Source organism: Prionailurus viverrinus, chromosome X, assembly GCF_022837055.1.
Source record: "Prionailurus viverrinus isolate Anna chromosome X, UM_Priviv_1.0, whole genome shotgun sequence".
In the NCBI taxonomy this organism is placed as follows: domain Eukaryota; kingdom Metazoa; phylum Chordata; class Mammalia; order Carnivora; family Felidae; genus Prionailurus; species Prionailurus viverrinus.
In genome coordinates, this window is record NC_062579.1 from 76538935 (window position 1) to 76556308 (window position 17374).

Here is a 17374-nt window from a genome sequence, read left to right on the forward strand (position 1 = left end):
CCAGGCCAGAAGTCAAGACAAATACTTGCCATCAGACAGGCCTGCAATACCTGTAGAATGGGGCGAACTCCTCTTCATGAGGTCCCCAAGATATCCTGAGGTTCCTGCACCCACCAGGAAGTGCCCTTATTTACTCACCTGGTGAGGCTGCTGGGAACTCTGTAAGCAAGGTATCAGGCCAACATTTCCAAGGGGCTTTATGGCTCTGTGTTTCATAAAGCCAACCTTAGTTCCTCAAAGCTGTCTGGTCACATCTGAGTCTATGAATGTCACTCTCAAATATGACATTCCAGTCAAAGCCTTGGTAAAATAACCAGTATTTCCGATGGTGACCTGTTACAAGATGAACAGATTCTTATTGAACTTATGCAAACAATTGTAATTGCCATCAGGGAAAGAATACTCACTGAGAGGTTTTGAATTTCAGGGGAGTTATGCAGAGAGAAAAGATAAATGCTTCAGGGTATAAATGAATACTTTATGACATTTCTGTATATCATAGATATCTTAAGAGAAATTTTCCTTAATCTGGAAGAGCAAACATTAGAGAACCAGCAATATTTTCAACAAGAATCACAAAACTGTAATCTTCCTCAGTTCATTTAATCCCATGTTCCTAATTCTTGTTCAATTTGAATGCAGCTTTTTAGTTCTGGAAATTCTTACCCATTTTAGTATTAATCTTAAAGATGTCGAATACCTGTAATTTTCCCCAAAGTCCTTTTTTATAAATCTCCTTGAAGAAGAAACACGTTTTGTGAGAGAATAACAAAAATCTCAGAAACAGGCATCGTTAAAGATCTGATGAGAGTTCATTATGATGCAATTGACAAAGAAATCTGGTTATTTCTGTGACACATAACACTGTGACACATAATCAGAATATAAGTGATGACCTTATACCAAAACATTAAAACTTTTGGAATTGCATATATATTTGGGCAGTTACAACATTTATCTGTGCAATACAACCTAAGGGTTACCATTGCATGACAGTGCCTTTCCAAGTAACTTAGCATCCCAAATAAAAGGGCCTAATTGGTCAAAAAAGACTTTCATTTATCATTTAAATCCTGGGAAGTTTGCTAAAACCTTAGGAAGTTATAAGTACATCGTAAATAGGATTACAGATCATTACAAATCTTAAAACTTTATTTATTCAACCAAGGTGGCAATAAAAGAACCTAAAGGTGAATGTATAGCATTATATAGTTGTTACCAAAACCTAGTTCCTTTAACATTGAGAAGTTTTAACTAAGTAATCAAAGACCTGATAAAGATCAAACCTAAAACTTTGGTTTGCCCAGAAGACAAGGCTTTGTTTGCATTCTTATCAAGAGCAGGTCAACAGTCCAAGAAAACTTTTTTATTTGAGCAGAGAGAAAAGAAGAATTTCAACCTTAAATTCCATTCATCTCAACCTTAGTCCATCCTGAGCACACATAAAATTCCTTTCCAAAGATTTCCCTTCATGAACTTTCTACAACTTTCCTTTGCCTTCAAACTTCGTCCCAAAGCCATTTCTCTCCAAATAGCCAGTCTCATTTAGGACAAAATCACTTTCATCTACCCTCAACAAAAATGTATTTCCATTCCTTATATCTTTCTTACATACCTCCTACTTGCCTACATACAGGGTTGCTTTCCTTATTTCCATCAGTCTCAAGTACACTTAGCAGAATTTTAACTCTTAGGAAACCTTAGTCTCCAATTGAGGACTTAGTAACCAACTGAGAGGTGTTTACACCAGAATTTTTTTACATGGTAAATTCATGAACCAATTAAGTACAAAGCATGTTTTCCAATAGGTCCAAATAGCCTTAATTTCTCTGCAATAAGAAGTTAAAAACACAAACCCGTGTCAGTAGTCAAAGCTTTAGCAACTTATTCTATTTGGAAAATACCTAGATGTCCAAGGGGGTGCACTTTACTCCTTGACCTTGAGGATGGGAGGAGGAGCCAATGGTGATGAGGTACTGAGGAGGGTATAGGAACCAGTTACGTAGACCACACCCAAGCTGGTGCAGAAATAGCAGGGGTAGGGGGAAGGCAGAAGAGGCAAGGTGCCAGTAGAAGGCAGAGAAGGAAAACCTAATTCAAAACCTTAACTCAGAGGAGCAGACGCCATGTTTTTATTGTTCCACCAAAGTGGAAATATGGAGTCCACATCAGTCCAGAGAAGACTGGGAATTTCCCCGAAATGAATGGAGTTTCAGCAACTGCTTGGGAACATTCTTTAAAGTCCCCATCCCGAGGTAGACTAACCACAGTTGGCTCCAATTATAACTGTTAACCTGGGAAATGAGGGAGAATCCCTCACATCTATTAGGCAGAGGAACAGGGGGAGAGAGCCAGGGTCCCCTTCAGTATGATTCTATCTCGGCCAGACCAATACGGTTCCCTTCTTGAGATTCCTCCTGATATCGGCTGGGTTTCTGGGACTTTCCTTGGTTGAGACATTTATTCTTTCAATGTCCTTTCTCCTTGCAGTAGGCCCACTGACCCCTTGCTAAGGAGGTTCTGGGCCTCCCCCCTTTTGGCGGCTAGACTTTCCCCATCCTTTTGTCACGACTCTCTTGTGCCTCTGGAGCAAAGAGGGTGTAAGCCTCGCATCGCCTCGCATGATAATCCCCGGGGGAATCCCCTTGCTGCTGGTCATATTCATGGGTTTCTCAGCCCCTGCTCTGATCCCCCAGAGGAGAGCCTCTTCGTACCGGTGGGGGGAGGGAGCCCGGTGAGTCATAAGGTGGCAGAAAGACAGGATCTTCCTCCGGGTCTCCTGCACACACTAGGGAAGTGGTGGGTTGCTTCTTTGGCTCCCTGGTTGAGTCTCTGGATAAAGCAACTAAAACCTTTGCCTGGCTCTGCTTGCTATGGATGAATTGCACCCACAGCGGAGGATTTCAGGCAATTTCAAGCCAGTAGTTGATGTATGGAAATTGATCAGGGTGACCTGGGTCTCTGGAGACAACATGCCAGATGCAGCGGACCATTGGGACATCCAAGGTTCCCTCAGAGGACCCTACTACAGCAAAAGTGGGCCATTCTAACTCACATAGGGTCCTTAACATGCCAGCGGTTATTTTAATTCCATAGTCTCCCCAAAACCCCTTCTTTGCTCTGTCCCGACCCCATGTTCCCGTGAGGTGGAGTCACAAAGACAGACAGAGGGATAGGGGTGTCCCCTCTAATGAAGAGACCGGTCAGATGCCCATCTGTCCATGTCCTGAAGGAACTTAGGGGACGTTTAGCCATAGCGGTCTCAGCTTTGTGACTTACGATCAGAAACTATTCCGATGCCACCACAGAGTGTGTGCCATTCACCACGGAATCGCAGACGAGCCCACTCAGACTCCATGGGCTTCTGGGGACCTTAAGGATGCCTGCCCGTGGAGGCACAGAAGCGAAGTCGGCAAGCAAGCTAGACCGAGTCACACATTCACACTCACATACACACCAGAGGCTATTACATTCCCTCTCACAGAATTCCTACCTGTGAGACTTCTGAGGTCTCCGGGGAGTGATCAGGCCCCCCCTTCCACTCTTGTGAGTGGGCCTGGCTAGATTGGGCCCCAGCCTTACCGGTTCCGACGTCGGGTCCAGGTCCTCACCTGCCAAGTCTCCTCCAGTCCGGCAGGAATGGCGGAGCAGGGTTGGCCCGGGGCGACCAAGTGGGAGACTGCTGAAATTCAGGCAGGGTGCGCCTTCTCCCTTGCGAATCCTCATTCCATCACCACCTCGTCATTCTCCCAAACCAGTGGCAACAATGGGCCGGCGCAGTTGGGTTTCCCAATCAGGGAACCAAATATGTTAGGGAACCAGGATGGAACGCTGGTGGAAAAACCAAGCGGCACTCGGAGGTGGAGATCTCGGTGGATCAGAGGTTTATTTAACACTGGTGGGCTCAGAGGAGACCGTTTCTCCAAAGATCTGAGCGCTGAATGCAAGTGGGAAGGGTAATTTATAGTTGTCAGCTTCCATAGGGTTTTGGCACGCGGGCGCCCGCTCCACAAACAGGGCAAGAAGAACCCGGAAGAGGGGTCTCCAAGCTAGAGACCAGAGCTTGTTTTAGTCCCGTCGGCCATCTTATGGTGTAAAACTTTATTCATTTTCCCAACAGTTTCTCAAGAATGTTATCCTCTTTTTGAAGCCAGAGCCTCCCATAATCTTTACCATCAAAACTGGCAAGCTCTAAGAAAACAATTTACCCTTACTGTGAATGAGGCCAAGCAAATCATTTACTTCTGCTCAGACTGTTAATTACTATCCCCTGAATTCCTTCCCAGCAGGAACAAAACCCCGGGGCCTCAAGCCTAGTGAGATTTGGCAGACTGATGTTAACGTTTACCCTGCATTTGGTAAACATAAGTATATCCATGCATCTATAGATACTTATTCAGGTGTTATTTTTGCCTCAGCTCATACAAAAGAAAACACCAAAGTGATCATTCAGCATCTTCTGCATGCTATTGCAGCCTGGGGCTTCCCCCACACAATTAAGACAGATAATGGCCCAGACTATGTCTCCTCTTCATTTCGTGACTTCTGTGCCTTATGGAATATCTGACATATTACAGGTATTGCTTAAAACCCACAAGGCCAAGCTATTATAGAACGAGCATACAGTGCTCTAAAAACCATGTTAAAAAACAACAACAACAAAAACAAAAACAGAAAAGGGGAACATACCCATGGTGGTCTACATTACAACCTCAACTTCTCCTCGACCATGCTATGATTACGCTTAATTTTTTAAATCTTGACCCTCAGGGACTGACTACTAACTGAATGGCACTTTTCAAAACGAAGAGAAGCCCTTTCACCCTATGGTGCTGTACAAAACCCCCAAAGGGGGGCCCACATGGTCTGGGCCCACTAAACTTCTCACCTGGGGTAGAGGATAATGCTTGTGTTCTTTCAGATTCTGGACTTCTGTGGAACCCCTCTCAGTTGGTGAAGCTGTACCATGGCGTGGTGGAGACCCCCAGGATATCTTCCAGTGAACCAAAAATTCCAGAGAATGACTCTGAGTGAGCGGCCACCAGCCCCCTTTTTCAAGATGGATGAAGCCTCTTTATGGACTGCTCATCCTGAAGCCACTCCAGAAACGCAAGTCCTTGCCCCTGATATAACATGAGGAAGCCTTAAATGCCTGTCTAACCAGGCCAGCATCCTCTTACAACACAATGGTATTACATACACTCCTGACTCGCACCTGATGGCCATGATCTCCATCATTGACAGAAATTCGATACGAGCAACACTGATTCTACTCCTTGCCCTCATTTGCCTAGGCCAAGGTCAATATTCATATTTGGCTCATCCCCTTAACCCACCTATATTCAATAGCCTAGCCCTCCTAGGCCAGGATATGCCTATTAGCAATACTGACACTGAGTTCATGGGAGGATCCAACCTTAACCCTCCCTTCCAAACTAAACAAGAACATTGGCTTTATATGCCGAGACCTGAATGGTGGCTTACTTCAGTATGTGTGTTACTAAACTTAGCAATTTATCTGCCTGCCTTAAACTAAAAATCAACTGGTTTTTACATGTACAGCCCAAAACTTCTACCAGGCCAGACAATTTTACCTTTTTCTCAGCCACAAGCTTTGATATACCGCAAAAAAAAAAAAAAAAAAAAAAAAAAAAACAAAAAAAAAAACAAGCATATCTCACACTCCTAATGTTATAGCTTGCTCCAGTCTCAAATATTCAGACCACCCCTGGAACAACATTCCTTGGGCAACCTGTTATGGAGAGACTGAGCATAATCTTCACTGGGGTAATTGGACTATTATTGACAGGGATCCTAGAGGACATCTTGAAACAAAATATTCTAATAAGACCATATCCTTTGGCCAGTCTAGTAAGGAGGATATTTTTTTGGAAAGATGGAGGCTTGTCTGGCCCTATAATTTCTGCATATAAAGGGAAATTAAAAGGACCTTGGCTTGTTAGTCTTTGGAAGCTAGGTCTTCCCTTCTTCACACTACAATTAGCCATGGTGAAATTTATGTAAAATGACATGTTAACTTAACTTGGGCCTCCCTGCACAATGTCCAACTTGCATGGACTACTAATTGTGTCCCTTCTCCCTACGTTCTCTTTGCTACCTCCACCTTACAGGTCCAACAACTAGAAACTAATTATAATATCTCTACTTCTCAGGGCTGGTTTATGTCCTGCATAAGTAATAATATCATCACCCAATTAAATATATCCTCCTAGTTAGTACTTAGACACCGTGTCTCAGCCTGGGTTCCTGTTAAATAGGTCTGAGCCCTATATGCATCCATCAGGACTAGGTGTGCTTTCAAGCTTATTTGACACTGGCACTCTGCTGCATGGCAGAAAAGATTTGTTGGCCTGTTAATCACGGGCATCTTCACAGCAGTAGGCATTATTGCCTCTGCCTCTGTAGCTGGAGTCAGCCTGCATCATACTATCCAGACAGCCCATGTGCTTAATAAGTTTATGATAAATACTACCAAAGAGTCTGTAAGCCAGACTTCCATTGATAAACAAGTTTTGGCCCCCCTTGAAGCTCTTGAGGCTGCAATGGAATTTACTGGAAAGAGACAAGATGTGGGAGATGCAGGAGAGAAGCATCAAAGGAAAAGACTTCAAAAGGGAAGGGCTGGAGAAGGTGCAAGGCCTTAGGACATGTTTACACAGCTGAAGGTGGCTGCTGCTAGTAAGGAACGCCTAGAGCCATTAACATTGTCCAGGGCTGGATCCTCCTTGACACCTGACCCTTCCTAGTGTTATAGAAACCAAGTAACTTGAAATTCAACCTTGAAAAGCTAAACCATTAGATTGATTAACACACTTGCTTAGCTGACTTTATGCACGTAGTCTTTAGCAATTACCCTAATAAAAAGAAGCTTCATTCTGGAGTCGGGACCTCATTCCGACTGGAGTATGAGGACCTTCACTTAACTGCACTTTGTTTGCCGACTCATTTTTTGCGACTCCGGCCATACACCCTGCAACAATTGGCATAGTTGGCAGGATACGGCACAGAAAACAGTCTTCGAGACTACTTTGGTTTACAGTCACAGAGGACCGAAACAGAGCAGTAGGACAGGTAAGTCCTGGCTTTGGGATAGTGAAGGATGGGAAACTCCCAGTCTCATGATCATGACGCTTACTCTAAATCACTTTGTACTTTATTGCAAAGTTCAGGAGTAAAAGTGAAAAGGGGAACTTTTGATGAGCTCTGGTACTTGGTTAAAAAACATTGCTATTGGTTTAATCCGTCTGGAAAAATCGTTTAAACCTTAAACAATGGAGACTAATTATGAAAACGCTTAGACGTGCTCATCAAAATGGAGATATCATTTCTTTAAAAGTTTGGTCTTTATGCTCTTTAATTGAGATGGCTTTACAGCCTGACTCAGAACAAAATATATGTTCACCTAAGTTAAAAACTCATCAAGAAGAAGGAGATGAGTTGGATTTTACATCTGATAGTTGTGAGGATGAATCTTCCTCTGAAGATCAAAGCTATAGTGCCTGAGGAAGATACTTTACCAGAATGGCCTCCACCGCCACCCACAAATGATAACTTGGAGGCTACTGCCTCCCTTATAATAAAGTATACCCCCTACTGCTTTAACTGAAAATACAGAAATTGCTACTCATGTTAAACGAAAGACTGCCTTTCCAGTCACTTCCAAACCTTTTTCTAATGACCAGCCTCACATAATAGTTCCTTCCAAGGAACATGAAGGCCCTATCATTCCACCTCTGATGCGAGGGTTGATAAAAGCTAAGCAGGAAGGAGATTTAGAATTGATACAACCGGTATCAGAAATATTTCCGGTTACTCTGAATGCTTTTTCACCAAATGCACAATATCCTAATGGAAGCTATAATGCTGAATACTCTCAGATCCCTGTAAAAATTTTTGAAAGATCTTAAATTGGCATTAACTCTCCTTATACGCAGGGCTTACTTTCAGCATTTGCTGACACCGAACGCTTGATTCTTAAAGATTGGGAAATGTTGGCTAGAACTGTTTTATCCCGTGCTGAATATTTACAATTTATGACTTGGTGGGAAGATCAAGCTAAGATTCATGGGGAAAGAAACGTTCATGATAATATTCCTATTGACAAGGAACAACTTTGTGGACAAGGACAATATTCTCAACTAAGAGATCAATGTGGTTTGAGTGATCAAGCAATACAACAAGTAATACAACAATTGCTGTAAGATGTCTTGGCAACGTATAGCTACCCCAGGGGAGGTTACCCCCTCATTTGCAAATGTTAAACAGGGACATAGTTAACCTTATGTTGACTTTGTAGCAAGATTAAGAGATGTTTTGGCTAAAACAACTCCTCAAGCAGGCCTAAGGGATTTGTTGCTTCCTATTGTGGCTTATGATAATGTTAATTCAGAATGCCAGTGAGCTCTTCCTGCTATAAGAGTGGCTGTTGGGTCCATGGCTGACTATGTGAAAGCATATGCTGATATTGGTACCCCACTTTACAATATGAACCTCCTCGCTGCTGCTATAAGAGGGACAGACCCTTTTAAATCTAACACCAAATGCTTTGGTTGTGGAAAAAGTGGCCACATGAAAAAAAAAGACTGTCGAAAAATAAAGGACAAATTTTTAAAAAAGATAAGCATAATGTTAATAATACCAGTGCTAATAATCTATCTAAATTAATGTCTCCAACTGCTTTATGCCCTCATTATAAAAAAGGATATCATTGGGCCAATCAGTGCCATTCCCAATATCACAAAGATGGGCATCCTCTTCCACCTCCTAATATTGATCAAAATCAGGGAAACTTATCACGGGGCCTATCACATGGCCCAACAAACAAAATGAGCTTTTATCCAGCCAGCAATGGGTCTCAACACCACAACATCGACAGGTCACAGACCTCCGTCATGCAACAACTGGGAGTGAGGCTTAGATCTCCCTGCTGTAGACCCAGTTGTTTTACAGCCTTCCTTGGGTGTCGTTACAGTTAGAACAGGAATCTATGGACCTTTGGGAAAAGGCACAGTAGGCCTTATTTTTGGACGGAGTAGTCTTACACTTAAAGGTATTCATGTGCATCCTGGTGTTATTGACTGTGATTATGAAAATGAAATTCAAGTTATGATACTGGCCGGTAACCCTTATACTATTCAACCAGGAGATAAAATTGCTCAATTACTTATTCTTCCTTATATAGAGGGCCAAAGCAATCCTGTTATCAGAACTGGAGGTTTTGGCAGTACTGGGAAACAACTATATTGGCAAACTTTTTTGAAAGATCTTCGCCCCAAAATACATCTTAAAATTAATAATAAATCTTTTATAGTATTACTAGACACTGGAGCTGACGTTACCATCATATCTGAAAAGTTTTGGCCTTCATCTTGGCCTGTTGAGAACATACCTGTAATTTTTACAGGACTTGGCTCCTTAGGGGGAATAAAAAGAAGTCAACAGATTATGAGATGTGAAGGACCCGAGGATCAGATAACAACTCTTAAACCCTATGTGGCTAACATTGCCATTAATCTGTGGGGTAGAGATTTACTTCAACAGTGGGGTGCATATATTAATATCCCATCTATATCTACTCAAAATAAAAATATAATGTGTGCCATGGGATATGACCCACTGAAGGAATTAGATAAAACTCAACAAGGCAATAAAACACCCCTCGATATTTTTCCCCAAACACAAAGCCACAAGGCTAGGATATCCAAATGTATCCTAGCGGCCCCTGCCAGAGAACAAAAATATGCGCTGTCTTTAAAATGGTTTATTGATGAGCCCATATGGATAGAGCAGCGGCCGCTTTCTCAAGAAAAACTGGCAGCTTTAAAATCTTTAGCTTCTCAACAATTAGAGGCGAGGTATATTGAACCTTCAACTAGTCCCTGGAATTCTCCGGTTTTTGTCATAGAAAAGAAATCTGGAAAATGGAGAATGCTGACTGATCTCCGAGCCATAAATAAAATCATACAACCTATGGGGGCTCTACAGCCTGGCCTTCCGACGCCTGCTGCTATCCCTGGAGATTGGAAAATTATAATTGTTGATCTTAAGGATTGTTTTTTCTCCATTCCCTTAAGCCCTAAAGATTCGGAGAGATTTGCGTTCTCCCTTCCTGTAATTAATCATGAGGAGCCCATAAGCAAATTTCAGCGGAAAGTTTTACCCCAAGGAATATTAAATAGTCCCAGTCTTTGTCAGCTTTTTGTTGCAAAACCTCTCTGATATTTACGATCTCAGTTTCCTCATGCTAAGATCATCCATTACATGGATGAAATCCTATTAGCTTTACCCGAACGACATGATTTACATGCACTCTTTTTAGCAGCTCAGGCAACCCTCTCAAAATATGGCCTCCTTATTGCAGAAGACAAAATTCAATTTGAAGATCCCTTGTTCTATTTAGGTCAAAAATTAGTACAAAATTCAATAATGCCTCAAAATGTTCAAATTCGTAGAGATACCTTGCATACTTTGAATGATTTCCAGAAGTTACTAGGAGACATTAACTGGTAGCGTCCTACTCTAGGTATACCTACTTATCAACTGACTCATCTCTTTGATGTACTTAAAGGGAATTCCAATTTAAATAGCCCTAGGAAATTAACTCCGGAAGCACCCTAAAAATTACAATGGATTGAACAAAAAATTGCTTCCAATCAGCTTACTTGAATTAACTCCTTGCGACCTGTTTCCTTGTTAATTTTACTGTTACCTCATTCTCCTGCAGGAATACTTTGGCAGGCTAATGGAATCTTAAAACGGATATTTCTTTCCAACAAGCCTTAAAAAAATTATCTACATATTTAGACAAAACAGGAATGTTAATTTTAAAGAGTTGGGAGAGACTTAAGGAAATAACAACCCAAGACCCTGAGACAATTATAGAACCTCTGTCTCATGCACAAATATCCATGGCATATCAGCAATGCATTTCATGGCAACTTGGAGTTGCAAATTATATAGGTCACATAGACAACCATTATCTTAAATCCAAATTAGTTGAATTTATCAAAACCACCTCCTTTATCATGCCTCGAGTTGTACAGTCAGTACCTGTAAATGGACCTAATTATTTTACAGATGCCAACAAATCCAGTTATTCTGCATATTATGGTCCTACTTCTAAATGTGTAAAATCCCCATATGCTTCAGTACAAAAGGATGAACTCTTGGCCATATTTTTATTACTTAAGGATGTTTCCTCCTCCATCAATATCTTAAAGGATTCAGCCTATTCTAAAAAAGTGATTGAAAACTTGGAAACCGTTAAATATTTATTCAGATGTCTCAGAATTGTCTGACTTATTTTTTCAAGTCCAACATTGTCTCCAACACCAATCCCATCCTATATACATTACTTGAGAGACTAAAGAAAAATTATCAGGTGTACCCACAACCGCAAGGAAAAGACACCCCCCCCCCCCCTGCTTCTCTGCCGTTCCTGGAACCAGCCAGGGCGTGCCCGGTTGTGGTTTGACCTAAAGGCGGGAACCAATCAAGTTCTGCTGAGTGTTCAAATTTAAATGTCAACCAATAACAGCTCTGTAACCTCGAAAAACCCCTAACTTCCCCATAACCTGTTTGTGCCTGTCTATAAAAGTGCTGTAAAAACCTCGCTCGGGGCCTCTTAGCGTCACCAGCAACGAGTGCGCGGAGGTCCGGGTTCGAACCTGCAATAAACAACCCTTGCCGCTTGGCTTTGACTCTGGACTCTGGTGGTTTGTTTTCGGGGGTCTCTCAAATGAGGGCATATCACTTGGGGGCTCGTCCGGGATCCCCCCCCCCCAAGCCCACCAGACCCCAAGCCAACGGGTCATCCCTGAGACCGATCGGTAAGTGAGCCGGCTCTGTCCGTTTCTGTCTGTATATCGTCTGTTCGTTTCTGGCTCTCTCCCGCACGGGATCTGTATCGGGGACTGACACAGCCCTGGCGGACGGGCTATAGGGCAGTCAGTCGGGTCCAGTAGGAGACGTCCACTGGCACCCATCTGGGGCACCTTTTTGGGCCCGTCGGAATTCTTCTGTCCGGGTGACAGACACCCGAAACGCGCTAGCGATCTATGTGTTGTGTTCTTTATTCTGTAACCTTTAAGCGTTGACCCCCTTCTCTTTCACAGGTGACCTGGCCTGGCACAACCGGGAATCCTCCTAACTTTACTACCTCTCCTTTCAATCCTTTTCTCCACCTCCAGGATACAGATGGGCCAATCTCAAAGCATTCCTCTTTCTCTCCTTGTTGCTAACTTCAGAGATGTTAGAACCAGAGGACAGAATTTGAGTCTAGACATCCGGAGGGGAAAATTAATAACCCTCTGCCGCTCCGAATGGCCAACCTTCAGCGTTGGATGGCCACACGAAGGAACTTTTTGCCTCCCTATAATCGCTAAGGTGAAGTCAAAGATTTTTCTACCGGATCGCGAGGGGCACCCCGATCAGATTCCCTACATTCTAGTATGGCAAGATTTGGTAGGAAATCCACCCTCTTGGTTGGCCCCCTTCCTGTCATCAGGAGCATGTAAGGCCCTTGCCATGTGGCCCGCAGACCCCCCAAAGCCAAAGACGCCATCTGCACCCTTGTATCCCATATTGACCGATAGTCAGGACCTACTATCCCTAGACCCTCCATCCTATCATCCCCCTCCCCTTGTACCCCGGGCCCTGCCCGCAGCAGCCACCCCGCCAGTCGCCCCGCTAGTTGCCTCCCCTAGGGGAACCGGGAGGACGGGAAGTGGCAGCTGCGCCGGAACCAGGAGGACGGGAGGCAGCAGCCGCGCCGGGCCCCATTGAAAACGAAACCAACCACAAGGGGCCAGCCGGCGGAACCCGCGGGCTCACCCAGCGTGAGCCAAACCCTCGCCTCCCCGGCTCCACTGTGGCCCTACCCCTGTGGGAAATAGGACCCCCAGATGAAACAGGCATCCCCCGACTCCAGTATTGGCCCTTTTTCACCAGTGACCTGTACAACTGGAAAACACAGAACGCTCGATTCTCTGATAACACTAAAGACCTAATAGCTCTTTTAGACAGTGTCATGTTCACCCACCAGCCCACCTGGGACGACTGTCAGCAGCTCCTCCGCATCCTGTTCACTACAGAGGAGTGAGAGAGGATCCAATTAGAAGCAAGAAAGCTGGTTCCCGGAGACGACGGTCAGCCGACATCTAACCCTGACCTCATTAATGCGCCTTTCCCCCTAACCAGACCTCCACAGGATGAATGGGACTACAACACGGCAGAAGGTAGGGGAAGGCTACTCATTTATCGCCAGACTCTGATGGCGGGTCTCCAGGCTGCTGCTCGCAAGCCCACCAATTTGGCTAAGCTATATTCGGTCATACAGGGAAAGACAGAGAGTCCAGCTGCTTACTTAGAGAGACTAATGGAAGCCTTTAGACAGTTTACCCCCATGAATCCAGAAATCCCTGAGAACCAGGCTGCTGTCGTTATGTCCTTTGTAAATCAAGCAGCTCCTGACATAAAAAAAAAAAAAAAAAAAAAAAAAAAAAAAAAACCTCCAAAGGCTAGAGGATTTAGAAGGTAAACAGATCCAGGATCTGCTCTGTATAGCACAACAGGTCTACAACAACAGGGACGCCCCAGAAGAGAGACAGATCAAGGCCACAGAGAAAATGACTAAAGTCCTGGCCGCTATAGTCCAGAAAGAACAGCCACCCCCAGAAGGCACTCAAACAACACGCCCTCCCAGGCGGCACTTAGATAAAGATCAATGCGCCTATTGTAAAGAAAAAGGCCACTGGATACGAGAATGCCCCAAGAAGAAACAACCCCGCCCCAGCCAAGGACAATGGCAGCCTAAAACAGCTCCCATACTGTTTACCCAAGATACAGAATAGGGAGGACGGGGTTTGGATCCCCTCCCCGAACCTAGGGTAATGTTGCAAGTGGAGGGGATCCCGGTCCAGTTCCTAGTTGACACCGGGGCACAACACTCAGTTCTGGTCAAGCCCCATGGAAAAGTATCTGAAAAATCATCCTGGGTACAAGAGGCCACCAGAATAAAAAAGTACCCTTGGACAACTCAAAGGACTGTAGACTTAAGGACTGGGAAGGTAACCCATTCCTTCCTGGTCATTCCCGACAGCCCCTGCCCCCTGTTGGGGAGGGATTTGCTTACCAAAATGGGGGCCCAAATTCATTTCCAACCGGGAGGACCCACAGTGACTGACTTTCACAACCAACCCATATCTGTACTCACTGTGAGACTGGAAGATGAATACAGGCTGCATCAGAAACCCACTCCTCTGGATCAGGGTATCGAGCCCTGGCTTCAACGCTTCCCAGACGCGTGGGCAGAAACGGGTGGTATGGGGCTAGCAAAACATCGCCCAGCCCTATTTATAGAGGTCAAGCCTGGGACGGACCCCGTCCGCGTGCGCCAATACCCTATGCCCGCGGAAGCCAAAAATGGCATCACACCGCATATCCGCCGCCTCCTTGACTTCGGGGTCCTACGCACCTGCCACTCAGCATGGAATACCCCCCCTGCTGCCCGTGCGCAAACCCAACAGCGGGGAATACAGACCAGTGCAGGACCTGAGAGAAGTCAATAAGCGGGTGATGGACATACATCCAACCGTTCCTAACTCCTATACTCTCTTGAGCGCCCTCAGCCCAGAAAAACAATGGTATACTGTTCTGGATCTGAAAGATGCTTTTTTCAGCCTACCACTAGCGCCTAAAAGTCAAGAGCTATTTGCATTCGAGTGGACAGATCCAGACAGGGGCATAAATGGCCAACTCACCTGGACCAGACTACCACAAGATTCAAAAACTCTCCGACCCTGTTCGACGAGGCTCTACACGAAGATTTGAGTACAGACAACACCCAAATATAACTCTCCTGCAGTATGTTGATGATCTCTTGATAGCTGCCGAGACGCCCAAAACCTGCATCCAGGGAACCGAAGGTCTCCTGCGAACTCTGGGAACCTTAGATTACCGCGCCTCAGCAAAAAAGGCTCAGATCTGCAAGTCAGAGGTAACTTACCTGGGTTACTTACTGAAAGGGGGGCAACGCTGGCTAACGGATGCCCGGAAGGAAACCGTCCTTCGTATTCCCAGACCGCAGACACCACGACAGGTGAGGGAATTCCTGGGGTCAGCTGGGTTCTGCAGACTATGGATACCAAGGTTTGCTGAACTAGCAAAACCCTTATACCAGGCAACAAAAGATCACCAGCCCTTTAGTTGGACGGAAGAAGCCGAACAGGCCTTCCAGCAAATCAAAACTGCCCTGCTATCAGTACCTGCCTTGGGACTCCCCGATGTTTCCAAACCCTTCCACCTATATGTAGATGAGAGCCGGGGCATAGCTAAGGTGGTGCTAACCCAACATTTGGGGCCCTGGCACAGGCCAGTCGCTTATCTAAGAAGTTAGATCCAGTGGCCGCCGGATGGCCACCCTGTCTCCGGATCATTGCAGCCACTGCCCTGATGGTAAAAGACGCTGATAAGTTGACCATGGGCCAAGAACTACAAGTCACCACCCCGCACGCCATCGGAGGCATCCTCAAACAGCCGCCTGACCGATGGCTGAGCAATGCCCGACTCACTCATTACCAGGGACTGCTACTGAACCCCCACAAGATCATCTTCACCCCCCCCCCCGACGGCCCTGAACCCAGCATCACTGCTGCCAGATCCAGACATGGGGACCCCACTTCATGACTGCAGTGACATACTGGCACAGGTTTATGGGATTCGAGAGGACCTGCAGGATCAGCCATTATCAGACGCAGACGCCATCTGGTTTACCGATGGAAGCAGCTTCGTTCACCAAGGACAAAGGTATGCGGGGGCGGCCATGACTTCAGAGACCGAGGTGGTGTGGGCAGAAGCTCTACCCCCCGGAACCTCGGCCCAGAAGGCTGAGCTAATAGCCTTAACCCAGGCCCTAAAGTTAGGAAGAGATCGCAAGCTAACCGTATACACTGATAGCCGATATGTTTTTGCCACCGCTCATGTACATGGGGCGATACACAGAGAACGGGGGCTCCTCACGGCTGAAGGAAAAGACATCAAAAATAAAGAAGAGATTCTAGCCCTACTAGCAGCCATATGGGAACCCAAAAAGCTAGCAATTGTGCATTGCCCAGGACATCAGAAGACAACCGACCCAGTTTCCCAGGGCAACAATTTGGCCGATCGGACTGCAAAAAACATAGCTCGGCCCCCAGCGCAATTACTGACCCTACAGCTGCCAGATCCCGGACCCCGGGAATTGCCCCCCAGCCCTGAGTATTCAGAAAGCAATCTTCAATGGATGAGTAAACTTCCTGTGACCCGAGTCAAAGATGGCTGGTGGAGAGACTCCAAGAACAACACTATACTCCCAGAGAAGCTAGGATGGCAGGTTCTAGAGCGGATCCATCACAGCACCCACCTAGGTTCCCGGCGAATGTTAGATTTAATGAGACAGAGTGGACTGAGAATCAAAAATGTCTCCGATAAGGTTGATCAAGTAGTCACTAAATGTACTGTGTGCCAACTCAACAATGCGAGTAGTAATCCTCAGACATCAGGGGCAAGACAAAGAGGGAGCAGACTGGGGACCTATTGGGAAGTAGATTTCACTGAGGTAAAACCAGGAAAATATGGATATAAGTATTTGCTAGTTTTTGTAGATACCTTTTCAGGATGGACCGAAGCCTTTCCAACCAAGAATGAAACGGCGTAGATTGTAGCCAAAAAGATCCTGGAAGAAATCCTGCCCAGGTATGGTTTTCCAGTAATGATAGGGTCAGACAATGGACCTGCATTCGTCTCTAAGGTAAGTCAGGGACTGGCTTCCATACTTGGGGTTGATTGGAAATTACATTGTGCATACCGACCCCAAAGTTCAGGGCAGGTAGAAAGAATGAACAGAACATTAAAAGAGACCCTAACCAAATTGACCATGGAGACTGGTGCTAAGTGGGTAGTCCTTCTCCCCTACGCTCTGTTCAGGGTGCATAACTCCCCATACAAACTGGGACTCACACCCTATGAAATAATGCATGGTAGACCACCCCCCATCATCCCTAACCTAAAAGATGACCTTGTCAAAACTGAGAACGATAATGGTCTTGAACTCTTGCTCTCCCTACAAGCCTTGCAGAGGGTCCATGAAGATGTATGGCCCAAATTAAAAGAACTTTATGAGACTGGAGCCCCGCCTATTCCTCATCAATTCTGACCCGGGGATTGGGTCCTCGTCAAACGTCATCGGCAGGAGACTCGAACCCAGGTGGAAAGGACCCTTCCAGGTCATCCTGACAACGCCTACGGCCATCAAAGTAGACAGAATCGCCGCCTGGATCCATTACACCCACGCCAAACCGGTGGACCCGTTCTCAGA

General features: G+C 45.4%; 1 protein-coding gene across 1 annotated transcript; it reads left to right on the plus strand.

Annotated features, from left to right (window-relative positions):
- Positions 1-3639: 3639 nt before the first annotated feature.
- LOC125157022 (uncharacterized) lies at positions 3640-16806 on the plus strand. The gene is given in 11 exon segments (XM_047843271.1): positions 3640-3883; positions 4922-5030; positions 7010-7092; positions 12726-13504; positions 13506-14516; positions 14518-14797; positions 14800-14853; positions 14856-15401; positions 15404-15636; positions 15638-16727; positions 16730-16806. Coding segments are annotated over 11 exon segments (4506 nt in total).
- Positions 16807-17374: the final 568 nt, after the last annotated feature.